At 43.0% G+C, this 17,281-nt stretch overlaps 1 protein-coding gene across 18 annotated transcripts in view; it reads right to left on the bottom strand.

Moving 5' to 3' along the window:
- LOC122429059 overlaps nt 1-17,281 on the bottom strand; it is a 775,926-nt gene that overhangs the window by 593,876 nt on the left and 164,769 nt on the right. For 11 of the 18 annotated variants that reach the window (XM_043449188.1, XM_043449184.1, XM_043449187.1 and 8 more), the window contains one exon: nt 2,957-3,038. The exons of 2 other annotated variants lie outside the window; for them this stretch is intronic. In XM_043449188.1, coding sequence (XP_043305123.1) covers nt 2,957-3,038 — 82 coding nt within the window. Of the gene's footprint in view, nt 1-2,748; nt 3,039-17,281 lie in introns of all 18 variants that reach the window. 5 more of the 18 variants (XR_006265906.1, XR_006265908.1, XR_006265909.1 and 2 more) reach the window with 1 other exon arrangement.

Here is a 17,281-nt window from a genome sequence, read left to right as displayed (position 1 = left end):
CTCCATATCTCTGCCACTCAGCTTTGGAAGCTTATCTCACTTAGGTTCTATGTACAAAGGGCTGTGTCTGCTCCACCTCTTCCTACTGGAAATTCTCTCTTCCCTCAGGTTTCTGGACACCATCATCTGGTCATCTGCCTCTTCGTCTGACCAGTCCTTCCTTATCATGTTCTTAATAGATTTTCTTTCCCAGTTTCCATCAAACAATGGCTAATGGGTGACAAAATGAGTAGTTAAGATTTACTCTAAACTGATTTAACGCAACCACAGGGTTCTCTTGAGACTTGTGTCATGGGTTCTACGGGCTCCAGGATGTGAGTCTTCTGGAGCTGTCTCTTGAAGATGAGGATTGTACATCACCTACCTCATGCCTCCGAGTGTCTGGCACACTATCTGAAACATCATAAACCTTAACAGAGACTTGCACCACAGAATCTTACTATAACTAAATTCTCTCCTCCAAGTCTGCTTTCCTAGCACACAACGTCACTTTTTATTGAGACAAGTTCCCGAACTACTCAACTGTCCCCTTCATTCCAAGGACAGATAAGGGTGCAACGTGGGCTTCAGACTACAGCTAATGCAGAGGCAGAATATCCTTGTTGTCCTTATTGGGTGATTCTCAGCCCTGCCATGTCTGTCTTGGAGCATCCCGAGCTATAGTGTAGGAACTTCCGCTGGATGCTGCCGTGTCCAACTGCTGGTTGTCCCACTTGCCACTGCAGAAGATCTCACTCCACCGTAACAGCATTAAATGAGATCAGGACATTTAAGTGATTTCCCTGCATTTCCTAATCCAATTAATTGAGTAAAACACTTGAACCTCTAATAAGAAAATTAGAAAAAAAAAAAAAAAAGAAAATTAGAGGAAGCTCAAAAGGTGTATGCAGCATTGACATATACACATTACTGTGTGTAAAATAGCTAGTGGGAAGCTGCTATATAGCACAGAGAGCTCTGATCGGTGCTCTTGATGACCTAGAGGGGTGGGATGGTGGGGGCAGGAAGGAGGTTCACAGAGGAAAGGATATACACATACATACAGCTGATTCACTTTGTTGTACATCAGAAAGTAACACAATGTAAAGAAATTATATTCCAGTAAGAATAATAATAAAAACACGTGTGGACATCCAAGTCAGTTCAGTTTAAGTGAAGAGTAAATAAGGTGATATACAGATAAAATTCGCCATAATATCCAACAGGAAATTACACAATGGCAGAGTTTTGTTCTTTGTTACCCTTCCTTAAAGTCTTTGTTTTACCCACCAGCCTCCATAAATGGTTTCCATTTCATCCTTTTTTGAATAGTACATGCTAAAGTCTACTTATGATCTGACCTCAGAGATGTCTTCCTATTAGTCCTATGCTTAGCATAATGGAATGTTAATAGGCTGTTACGATTTACTCTACAAAAATCAATGGTGTAGATGCTGCCGGGTAAATAAGCTACTTTGGTGGGTATCCATACGGCATTAGGTACCATTTGAATAGTGACTGCCTCAAGAGATGAAAATCCATCCCAGGGAATTCAGAGCATTCTTGAATTGATATGTGTGTGTCTACACACACACACATGGAGAAAGATGTCTCACCTAATTTCACACACCTGAATAACTGTTGAGGTAGTGGCTCAGAGGTAAAGAATCCACTTGCCAATGCAGGAGACACAGGTTCAATCCTTGGGTCAGGGGAATCCCCTGGAGAAGGAGTTGGTAACCCACTCCAGTATTCTTGCCTGGGAATTCCCGTGGACAGAGGGGCCTGGCAGGCTGCAGTCCATGGGGTCGGAAAGAGTCAGACATGACTTAGCGACTAAATAATAACAACCTATCCTTATTAGTCTGTCATATGGACAACATTCAAAATAGGGCAATATTAAGATAAAAATTCAACAGCAAATGATGACCACTAAATTGTAAATCTTGGAAGGCAGTTGTCTGGTACAAGAGGATTATTTTTTTTAAGTCTAGAAAAAAACGTCTAACATATAACCAAAACCAATAAGTATATTACGATAGGATATTCAAGATAAAAATGGTAGTTTTTATCGAAAAATTTTGAATTCTACGTTTCAACATATGAAAAGTCACTCTTTGGTAAATGTGACGGGACAAGAAGTTGACCCATGAAAGTATCGATTCTAAAGACTGAGCAGATTTTTTTAAAAGAGATCACAATGCTTTGAAAGATGGGGAAAGAAAGGCCTTTATAGACTTCTGAGTTTTACAGAAAACATTCTCCTACCAGAGTTGTCTTGAAATATGTGTGTATTCAAAGTTAAAGCTTTTTTCAACATTTTCTGTTTTTTTTTTTTAAGAGAACACATGTAAGGCAATCATTACCAAGCCCAAAGGCTCTACTCTCAGAAACAATGGTGTGTGAAGCTCAAATATCTCAAATATCCACCCAGAGAAACAAGCATAGTAAGAAGAGAGTGAGATGTATGGGGAGCTGGCCTACGGTCGCTCTGGAGAAAGAGTATTTTTAATCAGTGTCTTACTTTAGGATAGCTAACTACTGAGTAATAAAACAACACACCAACTTTTACTCAGTTTTGTTATTTAAAATTCTCTATAGACAATGAACCCCTTGATTACCTACACAGGGAACTGAGCATGCCCACTGGCCCTGAACTCTTATACACACTATGTGGAATGTAATTATCATCACCACCTCCATGAAGCCTTCCCCAACTCCTCTCTTGGAGCACAGGTTATAAATTGTGATTTTCTGTTTTTTTCCTACCTGGTAGATGATGAAGTTGTGGACCCCGGATTTACTTCCCCAATATTTCCAATGCCTTGCAGAGTACCTCCAACACAATCAGCCTTCCACAGTCTCAGTAATTTAAGGAAAATCCATTGAGTATTTGTTATTGATGAGGTTCTTCCATATATGCTGGGTTCCAGCAGTGAACCAAATATAGGAAAAGGCCAGTGTTCATTGAGCTTACTTTCAAGTGATGTTGGAATGGCTCCTGTTGGAACATTGGAGAAACAACCGTATTTCTTCTTGATGGCTTGAAATTTTACCCACTGAAATAAAAAGAAACATGAATTTGGCCTGTTTCTACATCATTCTTTACCACTGTGAAGGCCCAAACCTGATTGCAAGTGAAATTTAGAGGCCTGGAATTATCACTGCATGCGTGCTAAGTTGCTTCAGTCATGTCCAACTCTTTGCAAACCAGTGCCCACCAGGCTCCTCTGTCCATGGGATTCTCCAGGCCAGAATACTGGAGTGGGTTGCTGTCCCCTCCTCAGGGGAATCTTCCTCAACACGGGATCGAACCTGTGTCTCCTGTCTCCTGCACTGGCAGACAGGTTCTTTTCCACTAATGCCACCCAGGAAGTCCATAGTCAGATATTAAACCTTCCAGAATTTACTAATAAGTAAACTATATTGTTATCTCACTCATATCTAGATCACTGAAGATGTTTTCAACTTACTGAGTATATATATATATGGTGCATACATGCTCAGTTGCTAAATTGCAACCCCATAGACTATAGCCACCATGCTCCTCTGGTCAGGGAATTTTCCAGGCAAGAATATTGGAGTGGGTTGCCATTTCATTCTCCAGGAGATCTTCACAAACCAGGGATCAAACTCGCATCTCCTGTGTCTCCCACATTGGCAGGCGGATTCTTTTAACACTGAAGCCCATATATATGGGTCAAACATAGTAAACCTCAACTGTAAGCTCCCAGAATACCAGGACTGTATCCCATTCCCTATTTATCCCCAGCCCTCAACAGACTTGACGAGTAGCAAAGCACTCGGCAATAATGAATGAATGGCAATATGCCTACACTAGCCACTGTGAAAACTGGTTGAAGAGCTTTGGTTATGTTTTTCTGCTTTTTCTCCCCTGTCTCCTATTAATTACATTTTGAGCCACTTAAAGGCAGAGATGCTCTGTCTCCCTGTATAAATCATGTACAGAACCCCAGATGGTGTCACGCTCATGTGGCATGTGTGTTGCATCAATATTTGTTCATTGATTTGTTGCTCAAATACCACGACTGAGTCGTGTTTGCCTGACAAATCATGCAACTTTAATAATTAGTGTCTGAGGTGGGAAAGTGCCTTTTTATTAAAAAAAAAAAAAAAAACACACACACACAGGGGTGAGTGTGAAGTATTGAGTTTGATACCAGTCTGCTTGGAAGTATGCTGAAAGGAAATGCATTTCAATAGCCAAAAAATGAAAATGCATAAAATATTAAGGTAATACAACATTTGTTTTACACACACACACACACACACACACACACACAGAGGCTTGCTGAGTAATACAAATACCTTCAACACCTCTGGAATCTGAAAATTCACTCTGTATATTTGCAATGTACAAGCATCAACTATTGCTCCAGGAAATGAAAAGACTCATTCTTATATCCACAGTCACTAAAAGATTCTTCTGACCAAAAGTATATGCACTCAGTGTGTTATCAGGTTCCCAGAGGTTAAATGAGGTGTTTTAATAAACTGCATTTCTGATTTACTGAAGATTAACCAGAAAGCTGTTCATGGTTCAAGTCATCTGATTGGAGAAAAAAAGTTGGCAGGAGCAGTACATATGATGGAATTAAATCTCGCCCAATAAAAGGAAGCCTCACTTATCACTGAGATTTTTAGGAATAAATTAAGTTCATTTTTTCAGGTAATGAAAATAATCTTTGATGATAAAGAATTTTCAAGTAGTGCAAGACTGTGTTTTTGAATTAGAATTTTTAATGCAGTGAACTATGATGATGCTTTTATAGAATACTGGGTCAAATGTACACAGATCCCAGAATATATCTGGGGAAGGACCCTAAAAAGTTAAAATCCTTGCCATGGTTTACTATCATTACTATCTCTCCTAAGAGAGACGCTCAAAGAGAGCATATGTTGATTAAAGAAATAGAATTTTTGAGTTCTGGTTACCTAAGGCTTAATTTTATCTTCATTGAGAAAAATAATTCGATATTCGGAGCTCAAGCAGTCAGATCACAGCTAAAGGCAATGATGTTGTTAATGCTTAATTGAAAACTTTTCTGAATTATTAATGATGCTACATAATGGCTGCCTTCAGATAAATACATATTTATTTCAATTAAAGCTTGTCCAAGGTAAGATTATTCTGCAATGACAAACTAGTATACTCTTCAGAGGTATTACACTAACATTACTTTATACAATAAATAAAGCCCTAAAACCTAAAGTACGCGTAAAGTCTTCTGTAAATCTCATTTACTGACCAGTGCTAAAGTACTGAAGTTACCTGCCTATCCCATGATGTTTAAAACTCAGATCACTCCTGGCTAGGAAACACACCACTCTTCCTAGATTAACTTTACCTCATTCTTTACAATCCAGCTGGAGCCTTTTCCAAAAATTCACCCTGATTCCGGCCCCTCAAGAATGGATTGAACACCCACAGCCCTTTTCACACTCTGCTACAAGCAATCCTTTATGTTCACATCCACCATCACTAAACCCCAAGCTCCTTGAGGGCAGAAACCATTTCTTACTCATCTTTGAGTTCCAAAACGTAGCAGAGTACCCAGCACACAATAGGCAGGGAAAAAGGTTAAACTTAACTCTGATCATTATCTATTATTTATACACAGGAAACTATGGCTGAATGTCTTATTTTTTAAAAGATACTGACTGGGGCAAAATGAAAATGTGTGAACAACAGAATGGAGTTTTAAGACAAAATTTCAACAGATGCCCGGAGTATTTCCAACTGTAAATACTTAAGAGACCCTAGTCTCAATGTAACCTGTGTCCCCTTCTAAAGGATAATAAACTAACGGAAGGACAAAATGCATTATTAACTAGTACTTATGATTATCTGTTCTCGGAAAGCATCCTAAGCAAAACCCCAGCTATGGATGAAAATCAGTCTTTCGGATATTTCTTATGGGACTATATAGAGACTGTGGAGGTATACAGAAAATACAGAAATCTTTTGGAAATTCATTTCCCTAAAGTTTGAGTACACTTCCTTCCTATATCATCTCCAGAATTAGAATACCAAAAACAGAATTCATGCAATTGCAGGTGTAAAAAGGCATTTCTATTCAAAGTAACATTTTTAATCCAGAGGAAGCTCCACTGCTAATGAAGCTTCACCATTAGTTTTAAACCTTGTTTTGAAAGTTCTATTGATTTTAGACAGTTACGTAATGTTTATGGGACTTCCCTGGTGGCTCAGATGGTAAAGAATCTGCCTGCAATGCAGGAGATCCAGGTTAGATCCCTGGGTTGTGAAGATCCCCTGGAGAAGGGAATGGCTGCCCATTCCAATATTCTTGCCTGGAGAATTCCATGGACAGAGGAGCATGGCGGGCTACAGTCCATGGGGTCCCAAAGAATCAGACATGACTGAGGGACTAAGACACAGTATTTATGCCAAAAGTACCAAGAAGAAAAAGGCTGGGGGGTGGGGGTGGGGAAGGGAGTGAGCAAGAGGAAAGATGAGGCTCTGGTCAAGTCCACGTGTGCCGGTCTGGCCGTGCAGGCCTGTGGTTTCTGCCGGGCTCTTCCAGAAGGGCATGTCCTCACAAAGCGTCTATGAGCTCAGGCAGGAGCGGGCGGGCAGGAGCGGTGTCAGAGAGCAGGGCCAGGAGGGTTCTCGTGGAGTCAGCAGACACAGTGCGGAGCACAGACACAGCAAAGATTCCACAGGAGAAAACCACCAAGGGCAAATGTGGCCCCAGTTCTGAGAGACCCGGTAGTTAGAGGAAAGGCTTTTTAAAACTCAGTGGAAAAGGCGCACACACAGCAGGCACCAGGGTAATTACCAAAGCCACTGGGCCTGTCTGCCAAGCGGGGCTGATGTGGCCTCGTGACCAGGTTTTATTCTTGGTTTCTGCTGCCCTCTTGTCCCTCGGCTCTTCCTGCTCCCACTGCTCAATAAACCAGCAGATGCTTATTTCCTGTCCCGCAGACCCCGGGCTCTCTGTCCTCAGGTATGTTTTGGCATCTACTTCAAAAGCTAGAACTTCCCTGCAGCTCATATGGGAAAGAATCTGCCTGCAATGCAGGAGACCTGAGTTTGATCCCTGGGTTGGGAAGATCCCCTGGAGAGCATGGCAACCCACTCCAGTGTTCTTGCCTGGAGAATCCCATGGACAGAGGAGCCTGGTGGGCAAAAGTTGGAGCATCTGTGAAATGGACCACTGCCTCCAAAAATTCTACTTCAGGATAATTTAAAGAATTTATTTCTACAGATCCAAAGACTACTCTGAATTTTTTCTTCCAAACAGACATCAAGCAGGACCCTGACACAGACAGTCACCAGTCCATTTTTGCTATTCTAGGCAAATACATACAATTGTTCAAATCTTCGGGGGGGATGGGGGGGTGGTGTTTGCTTCCAGATCTCTCCTGAATTCCATTTGCTCCCACTTCTCTTAACTCTCCACACAATCTTATTCACTCCTGTAGCTTCATTACAGGCTACATGTCAACGACTCCCAAATCGTTCCCTCCACGCTGGACCACTCGGCTCAAATCCTGACCCAAATATCCAAGGATCTAATGGACATTTCAAGTACAAACTGCTTCCAGTTGCACTCATCCTCCTCTTGCCAGTGCATTGCATCACCCACCGGCCTCCCCTTCTCACTTGGGAGTCATCCTTGACTTCTCTCTCTTCTTCACTTTGCCTCTCGTCAATAAAGCTACTCTGGCCTGAGCCACGCTCTATTAACCAAGAGGAGCTAGACTTCTGTCAGAGGTAAGCATGCTCTTGGAGGAACTCTCTTCCAGGCTCCAGCAAGCGATGCTGTATTGCAGTGGGCACCCACCGGGTGAGCTCAGCCAGTGCCCTTTTCATTCTGCCTGAGCCCCCTCGAGGCCACGCCCCTACGTCCCCATTTCAAAAGCACCAGCTGGCTCTGCACAGGATCCATTTCCTTACATCTTTGTGGGGGAAAAATCCCCTTTAAGAAACCTCTGTAAATGTGAGAGTTTCAAAAAGCAGTTCACATTTCCCAACAGTAGCATCTCCAAGGAAAATTCTTCAAGTATGAAACAACAACGTATTTCATAAAACAAACCCAAAAGGAATCCAACCAGTCAGTTAAACTGTAATAAGCTGCAGAGCCCGACCTAACTGGAATAGAGAGTTAAAGTTGTGACAGGAAGAACAGAAAATAGAGTTAGGAATGGTGGAAGGCCACTGACGGACCGAGTGACCTTCTGCCATTGTAGACACCTGCACATCTTCTGTTCAGCATCAGTGTTTTCCAGCCTGTCCTCGACCTGCCGATATTCAGCTTGGATGTTGGTACCTTGGGAGGCTACACTTCTACACTGGACTCTCAATGTGACCCCAAGCAGAATTATTAAGGAGTCCAGTGTCTAATTCAAAAGAGTGGACTTAGTTTCAGCTCAGTTCAGCTTTGTGAGAATATTTCAGCCTGTGGCTCCATGTCAATAAGGGTCTTTTCCTTGCCATCTTTGGGGAGCACAGTCACCATTTCTAAGACTGACCCCACACAAAAAGTGTGCGTTATCAAGTTTCAGGGTACCACCGGACAACCCAGACGCTGGTGGAAGCTGAAAGGACAGAGTTCATGGTGCTGCTTTCCATAATGAAATTAATTCTCTTTACCCCTGAGTTAAGTCGATTACTCAAACTCTCAAGACTTCTACCCCCTCCATCCCAGCCGACTCACGTTTTCCTTAGGCTGATTGACGCTAGGAAAACAAGTGTTGCATTATGCCTGACTCCTTGGAATGAGATCAGTCCTCGTTTCAAATTCCCTCTCAGAGCAACCCCGAGGCCACAGACCCTGTTAGAGATCCCAGCTGCTCAGCGGCGCAGGATGGCCTAAGCTACGGGAAGGAAGCACAACCGAAGTCACAATCAGCAAACACATCCTAACCCCAGACTGGCATCTTCGCAGGTCTATTCCGAAGCACTGGGCACGGGCAAGACACATCTGTAGCTAGCCCAGTCTCGGCTCCTCCTCCGGAGGCTGCTCGGCCAAGACGAGGCCGCGGTGCAACGTTCAGCAGTGATTTTCTCCAACTGGCACCATCTGTGCCTGCCCTGCCAGACGTGCTGACAGAGCAGGCTGCGGAGACCATTACTAATCTCCCAGGGTCAGCGGGGTCAGGCCTGCAACACGATGCCTATAGATTTCAAAGGCCGGCCTTCCCTCCCTGCCAGCTAATCAATCTATGTTGAAAAGCAAGCACATTTGTATTCTACTTTCTTTTAAATTTCAAAGAAAAATCTCATTTTTAAAGCTCTTAGCTTGAGGATTGCTTGCACGTAATCAGTGTCCTGATTCCAGTTAAATTGTACAAGATCTTCGAGGGATGCGGCCCGCCTGTTGAGTCTTTGCCAAAACTGGGGAAAGAGACCGGGGGGACAGCTCTCCACGGATGACGAAAAGCCTTAAACCAGAGATGCAGAGGAAGGACAATGAGGATCAAGATTCAGACTCTCCTGCAAACCTCCTATCCCAGGGCTGAGTCTACAAAAGCAGAGTAAGCGCCAGCCAGAGAGTGTAAAGTCAGGCTGGTAATAAAAATGCAGCAAATTCTGCCATGAGGATGTTCCCTACTATCAGCTGCCTTCCAAGGTTCTACTAAACACCTACTATGTGTCAAGAGCTTTATGCTCCTTTGCATCCCTATCACTAAGGAAGGGGGATACCTTGTGTGTCTAGAACTCAGCCTCTCACTGGCAAGAAGAGCCCCAGAGCCCCATGAGAACAGGAGGATGGCAATCCTGTCTTCTGAGTGCCAGGGGCAGCACAGACTTCCTGCAGGAACTAAATGAAGCATGGTGTGGATAAGCTCATTAATACAAATCTTTGTGTGTCAAGACCAACTACTGTAATAATTTCTTCATAGCAGATGGTATGTTATTCTAGATCTTCAAGTCCAAGATGACTCAATCTGATAAGAGTCAGCCCCACAACTAAGACATCACCATGAGCTCCAAAGAAACTAGACCTTTTGTTTACAATAATTAAAGGTTTAAAGAAATCTCAAGATAAGTGACTTCATCTTACTTGTGCTTAGATATCAGTTTCTCCACTTAGCAGAGTTTAAGTTGGGCTAAAGGAGTAGGAGGAAGGAGGAATTTGTGGGTTAAAACATCATGAATAATTCCTCTAACCCAGATCACTTTCCTTGTAAAGTGAGCTGGAAGGGTCACACATCTGATGTGGCTGCTTCAGCACTATTTGAGGAGCAGGTTCACATGAGTTGTATGGAGTAGTTTCTTCTTCCAGCTTTCCCAAGCTTCAAGCAACTACAGACTCCAGGCTAAGCTGGCTGCCAACACATCCACTCTTCCCTGCTCACAAGGGTGGCTTTATAGTGTCTAAAAATAAGTCACACAATCACTTAGATCCCCTTCAACTATTCAATATCAAAGAAACACTGCTGTCTTAACAACAGACCTCTTCTCTGCCTTTAGACTTATCTGGATGTTATAAAACAAACCCAACACACAAAACAAATGGGAACACTTAAGAGGAGATCATATTTTATATCTATTCTATCTTTACTAACCCATCCTGAGACCTCCAGTGTATGGAGAAAGATTTCATTCTATTTATAAAATGAACACTTTCACATTCCAGGATGGTTTGCTTCAGTCTCTCAGAAAGATGTGAGATTTTACTGGCCTAACTTTCACACATCGGGCTTTTCACAGAGGGCTTTATGACATCTTTCCCCCATGTCTGAGCCCTGTTCTGTTTTAGTGGCTTGACTTGCTCCAAACACCAGTATCTCCTTTTTTGAACAAAGGCTGCCCAACATTCAGCTTCATTTGTCTGATTCTGCTGGAGCAAAAGATAAGGATCTAGACAGAGCCTTTCACAGTGTTTTACCTATAACTTGCCTAAACCACCAACTGACAAACAGGTTCTGCCCAAAGGTACCCAAGGCATCCACATAGCTGCACAGACCTGTACCTCCGACACTGGTTCCAATACAAAAGCAGCCAGTGGAACGATCAGAAGGCAGGATGCCTAGATGGTAGAATGATAAATCCTAGAGGGACCTAAAGATATCAAGTCAAACAAGGAGGTGGCAAAGTAATGGCAGAACTGTGGCCATAGATTCTCAACAAACCCCAAATAAAACTACCACATGGCCCAGCAATTCCACTCTTGGGTATATAAAAGAAACAAAAACACTAATTTGAAAAGACATATGCACCCCAATGTTTACCGCAGCATTATTTACAATAGCCAAGATATGGAAAGATTCAGTGATGGATGAATGGATAAAGAAGATGTGACAGGCATGTATATATATGCTTGTGTATACACACACACACACACACAATGAACTACTACTCGGTCATCAAAAAGAATGAAACTCTGCCATTTGGAAAAACATCAGTGGACTTGAAGAGTATCATGCTAGGCGAAATAAGTCAAACAGAATGTCAAATGCTGTATGATATCACTTACATGTGGAATCTGAGAAAGTACAACTAGAGACTAACAAAAAAGAAAGACTCACAGATATAGAGAACTAGTGGTTACCAGCAGGGAGAGAAAAGGGGGCAGGAGCAATATAAAGATAGGGGATTAAGAGGTACAAGATATTCTGTAAAAAAAAATAAATAAGATACAAGATTATACTTTACAAGGCAGGGAATATAGCCTATATTTTGTAATAACTATAAGTGGAATATAACCTTTAAAAGTTGTGAATCACTATATACCTATAACCTATGTAATCCTGTACATTAACCACACATCAATTAAAAAATATGACCATACAACTCACAGAACAAGACCTACACACCCAAGTTCTAAGTGGAGATGGTAACAGATCCATGTTTCTTAAACAGCCCAAACATCTTCAAAAATGCAAAATAAATAATGGCCAAACTCTGTTCGACTTCAAGCAACTTACAATCCTAAAAAGTTACCAAAAACATCCTGAATTTTGTCTCCTTGATTTCTAAAGATTTAACCATAATTCATTAGCCTACTACTGAAAGGAAGTATTTGTAGGGTTATTTTTTTAATTCTCTCATCAACTCTATGCTTTAATATTCACATTTAGTAAAAAATTTTTATACTCTGCAAATGCAGAGTTAAAAAATACATGACTACACTTATAAGGGGGAAGAAAAACCCTCATTTCTGAAGATGTGACAGAAGGACAAAAAGAGATAAGGTTCATTTCATTCTCTGCCTTTCCTAACCAATTAGATTTTATCTGATTTATGAAGATTTCAAGGAAGATTCCTGCTTCATCCTCAAAAACCCAATCTGACAAGAAGCCAAATTACAGGAAGTCCCCACTCTACTCCAAGCCTTGTCTGGGGCCCTGGGACACTAACAAGATACCATCTCTGACCTCTCTCATCACTTCAAAACAAATGAAAGGCAACACTTGCAAGTCTTTACCACTGTAGTGTTTAAGAAAGAGTGGCTTAAAAAAAAAAAAAAAAGAAAGAAAGAAAGAGTGGCTTACATGAGATACCGACCAAACATCCATCTTTCATTCTAGGTTCAGAAAAGTGGGGAAACGATTTCCAGAGTGATAGGACCAAGAAATGCTTTGGTTGCTGATATAATGTTGGTGTAATATTAAAAACCAGTTAAGAGTGATCAAAGGAACCTAAATGAAACACTGTGGTCACTCTTCCTTCATGTGTCATTAGCGTTTGCCCAAAGGCTGCCTCCATGACATATCAAAATGGCTTGCCCCAGGCTTGCTCTGCTTGCAGGAACCAGATTTCAATAACAACCCATGTCTGATCTTGAGAATACCTTTTAAAAAAAAAACAATAGTTGATATGTTTCTTCTCTATATAACCAGTCTTTCTACAATGCTTTTACATCTAATCCCCAAGAATCCTTAATGGAAATAACTTAGGACTACTAATTACCCCCAAAGAAACTCTTACTGTCATGCCAGAAATGGATCACAGGAGGGATAGCAAAGACAACCACAAAAAGATGTGGAAAACTAAAAGGAAAAGGACTTCTCTCCGTCCCGGGGTGTTATATGTGTGTAGAAGCAAGAGACTCACTCTGGGAGCTCTGATTTCTAACCCACAATCCAGAAACCACCAAAACACCATTTGGCCAAATCCAAAATGATTCTAAATGGGGCTGACTCACGTGGTTGGCGTTTCATTTAATGACAACATCAGCACGCATTGTTGTTACACAACATATTTAAGGTGCTGAGGCACAGTCCTTGCCTATAAATGTGTTTTAATACTTTTTCCAGATGTCCCATCTATTTTCTCAACCATATGCATAGTTCAATAAACAGGGCAATAATTAAGACTGACTTTTTAAAGAAGGGTCAGGATTATATGCTATTTTTAGACCTTTATTGATTAGCCCACAACTTGCCATCTCTTCCCTTCTATGGGGAGTCAATAGTATATCTTCTGCTTCATAAGATTCTTTTTCATGTCAACTTTTAAATTCACAGAACTGCAGAGTCCTAACATTTCAGAAGTGAGAGCGCCTGGGAACCAACTAGCACATATTTCCTGTCACAAATGAGACTAAAGCTCAAGCAGTTAAGTGACTTACTCAAAGTCACATAGTTGGAAACCAGTCAATCGAGTTTTATAGGCCAAATGGAAATATACAGAAACAAAGCACCTAGACATGCAAAAATTTACCATTTTGGTTATTTTGTATTTCAATAAACTGTAAATAACCCAAGGTTTATTTTTAAAGATATCTGAATTAATACCTTGTAAAATAAAATAAAATTTAAAAAAAAACCTATTGCCATCATTTAACAGTTTGGTTAAACTCTAGTGTTTTTATAACCACCTTTCAAAGCTAAGCACATGTTGAAACTTACTGGACCACCCAAGTCAAAATTTTAGTTATGCTATTTTATGTTTATTTGGTTTGTTTCTAGATGTGTATTTAAGTGGCAAAGTCATAAAGGGAAGAATTAATGATAATCGATACCAGATCTGCAGCCATGGAGTTAGCTCCCCTTGCGTTTACAGAATTTAGTGAAGTCAGCCAAGGGGAAAAAATATTCTAAATTGAGACAGCTCTGGGTAGTTTCACGCAAGTCCCCAGCTATATGCTGTATTCTGAAAGCAGAATTATCCCAAGACCAAAACATGATCCTCTGAAAGATAGTCACCGAAAGGAAAACATGACAGACCTAAGCAATACGAGGAAGTAGCAAAAAAGCTTTAATGCTGGGGAAGAATATGCTCTCGGCCCTCCTCAACCTTCAGAACCATCACAACTCTCGATTCTAAAATGAGGTACACACCTAAAGAGACTCAGAAACAAAAGATACGTTTACTAACGTGCACGTGGTTCATATTCCTCAGGAATGTTGGTAATTTATTGGGAACTCAGAATACAGCTTTCTCATAGAAACAACATCAAACAGTCATTAGGTTTCCAGACAGACCTACTACAGAAACTTGTTTTTCATTCCATCTATACCTGAGGTGATAACTGCTAGTAATTTATAGAACCCAGGCAGGAAAGCAGACCTACAGCCTGAGGCAGCCGTAAGCAGGAAAGGGGTTTTGTAGGGACCCAGAGAAGTCTGCTTTTATTTATCTTCTCCTAGTTGTTTCTTAACATCCGGCTACATTAATGGGCAACCAACCACCTCCCAGACCCCCACAACCCTGCTTAGCCTCCACCCCTCCCTCCTGTTGGGACAGCTCTCTGACTGCCCACCCTCCTCTTCAGGGGAAGAAGAAAAAAACAGAGGCAAAAAAAAAAAGTGTGGTAATTCCCACCTGCCCCTGCCTCTAACAGGCAGTAAAGCTAAATGAGCAAGCTGTACCTGGGACCCAGGGCGCAGGGGAGGAAATGAGCAGCCCTAGAGGCTGGACGGGAAAAGCCACAGCACCAATGTCTGAAGCTAACATGCCCCAGGGCAGCCACACTGGGTGGGTTGTTCTGGTGAAAAGGGCTTTGAGAAGAAATCACGCACACTTAGAAAAACAACCAGGAAAGCAAACTCAGTTGGCCCTTTGAAAAGTTAGGAGATAGAACATCTCTTCCCTAGTATGGGTGTCAGGGCATGAAATTAGCATGGACTGGGCTTCCCTGCTGAAAAGTGAAAAGTTAAAGTCGCTCAGTTGTGTCCGACTCTTCGTGGCCCCTTTGGAATTCTCCAGGCCAGAACACTGGAGTGGGAGCCTTTCCCTTCTCCAGGGGATCTTCCCAACCCAGGGATCGAACCCCAGTCTCCTTCACTGCAGGCAGATTCTTTACCAGCTGAGCCACAAGGGAAGCCCTCCCTGCTGGCTCAGTGGTATAAATATATACCACTCTGCCGGCCACCCTGCCAGTGCAGGAAACACAGGTTCGATCCCAGAGCTGGGAAGATTCCACATGCCGCGGAGCAACTAAGCGCGTGTGCCACAGCTACCGAGCTGCAACTACTGAACCCACAACCACTGAGGCCTGCACATCCCAGAGCCTGTGCTCCACAACAAGAAAAAGCCACCACGATGAGAAGCCTGTGCACTGCAACTAGGGAGTAGCCCCACCACTGCAACTGCAGAAAAGCCTGCACAGAAGCGAAGACCCAGCACAGCCAAAAATAAATAAAATTATTTTTTTAAAAACATTAGTATGAGCTGTGATTGAGGTTCACATAATTCCAGTGAGGGAGGCAAAAATCAGTAACTTTCCAGAGCTGCCATTTGCACCCCTAAATCCAGTTAATTATCTCGATATATTCTGCATCTCAAATTAGAGTAAGAATACCACACAAGGGTGATCCATCACAAATAAAGAACTCCAAACCCAGCAGAGCCTGGGGCCTATTTGATTGCTGCTGCTCAGTCGCTCAGTTGTGTCCGACTCTTTGGGACCCCATGGACTGCAGCACGCCAGGCTCCCTTGTCCTTTCGTATCTCCCAGAGTTTGCTCAAACTCATGTCCATTGAGTCAATGGTGCCATCTAACCATCTCATCCTCTGCCAGCCAGTTTCTCAGCCTTCAACAGAGTTCCTGGAGAATTCCATGGCCAGAGGAGCCTGGTGGGCTACAGTCCATGGGGTCCCCAAGACTCGGACACGACTCAGCACGCACAAACCTTATCAATAAAATCGACCGCACAAAAGCTGCCAACAAGGTAAGCGATACCATTAAGTCGGCAAGGCAAAGCCATACTCCTAGAGAAGTTCTAACCCGGGAAATCCACAAGGGAATCTTCATCACCAGGGGGCAATCCTCCTCACCCATGGTCTCAGAAGATATCAAACAAGTATTCTTAAAATGGAACTAAGTCCAGCTGAAAACTAGGGCCTAGATTTTCAAAACTATACGGAGTCAGAATTAACGCCACTCCCAAGGGCTCCAATCCGGTTCAGCTCAGGGCTGCGCGCCTTTTCACGTGCGCCGCTGGCTCCACCCCCGCAGTTCCCGCCTCCGAGAGGAAATGGCCCCAGACAAGCAGGGGCAGAGGAGAGCATCCCGAGGCTGCGGCAGCAAGAACCATCCTGGGATGCTGATGCCGTCCTCCCTCGAGGTGCCCAGTTCTCAGACCGCAGGAGTCGCCATTTACCACGTGCAGCAGAAACGGGCTGGGGATCAGAGGTGATGCGTTAATTCAGCGGCGGCCGTAAAATTCGCATCGGCACCAGCATGTAGTCCTGTGACTCCGGCAAATCTCGAGATAATGAGGGAAGCAGTGTGGCGTGCAGGAAAGGCAGTGGGCTGAATCCGAAGCCCTAGATTTTTGTGCCGACTCTGCCGGCTGCTCTCAAGGGACTGGGCAGATCGCGCCCTCTCTGGGACTCAATTTCCTCATCTGTAAAACAAACAGCAGATGTGCTCTTCTAGCTCAGAATTCTAACCCACATGGAAACTGATTTGGAAATACACGTCCTCCCGCATCTGGCGTCCTCCTGCGCCTAGCTCAAGGAGCCTCCGGCACATTTTGGCCAGCACATTCACGGGCTTGGGAGAAGATTGAAGACAATGGTAATGAGCAAGGCACCGGCTGAAGCACTCTTATGATCCCAACAAAATATCTTTCAAAAATGTCACGCTAGCTCTCTCCTCCTCTGCCTCAGGATCAAGTCCTCTTGGAAGGGTGATGCCACAAGCACGACCCCACAGCATCCCTACAGATGCCCGGCGGCCACCTCAAATCTCAAATCCCGCCTCAGCTGAGCTAGACCTCCGGCAGAGGACTTCCAGCCTGATCACTTCATTCTGCCCCGCAAGCCACTTAAAACTGAGGGACAGCAGCCCCCTGCGTTTGTGGTACAGGGACCTGTGTCTGTATTACGCGTCTTTCCTGACTAGGTTCCCAGTAGCTT

This window comes from Cervus canadensis, chromosome 28 (assembly GCF_019320065.1).
Source record: "Cervus canadensis isolate Bull #8, Minnesota chromosome 28, ASM1932006v1, whole genome shotgun sequence".
Classification (NCBI taxonomy): Eukaryota; Metazoa; Chordata; class Mammalia; order Artiodactyla; family Cervidae; genus Cervus; species Cervus canadensis.
Note: the sequence above shows the minus strand (reverse complement) of the source record. Positions and strands in the feature narration are given on the sequence as shown.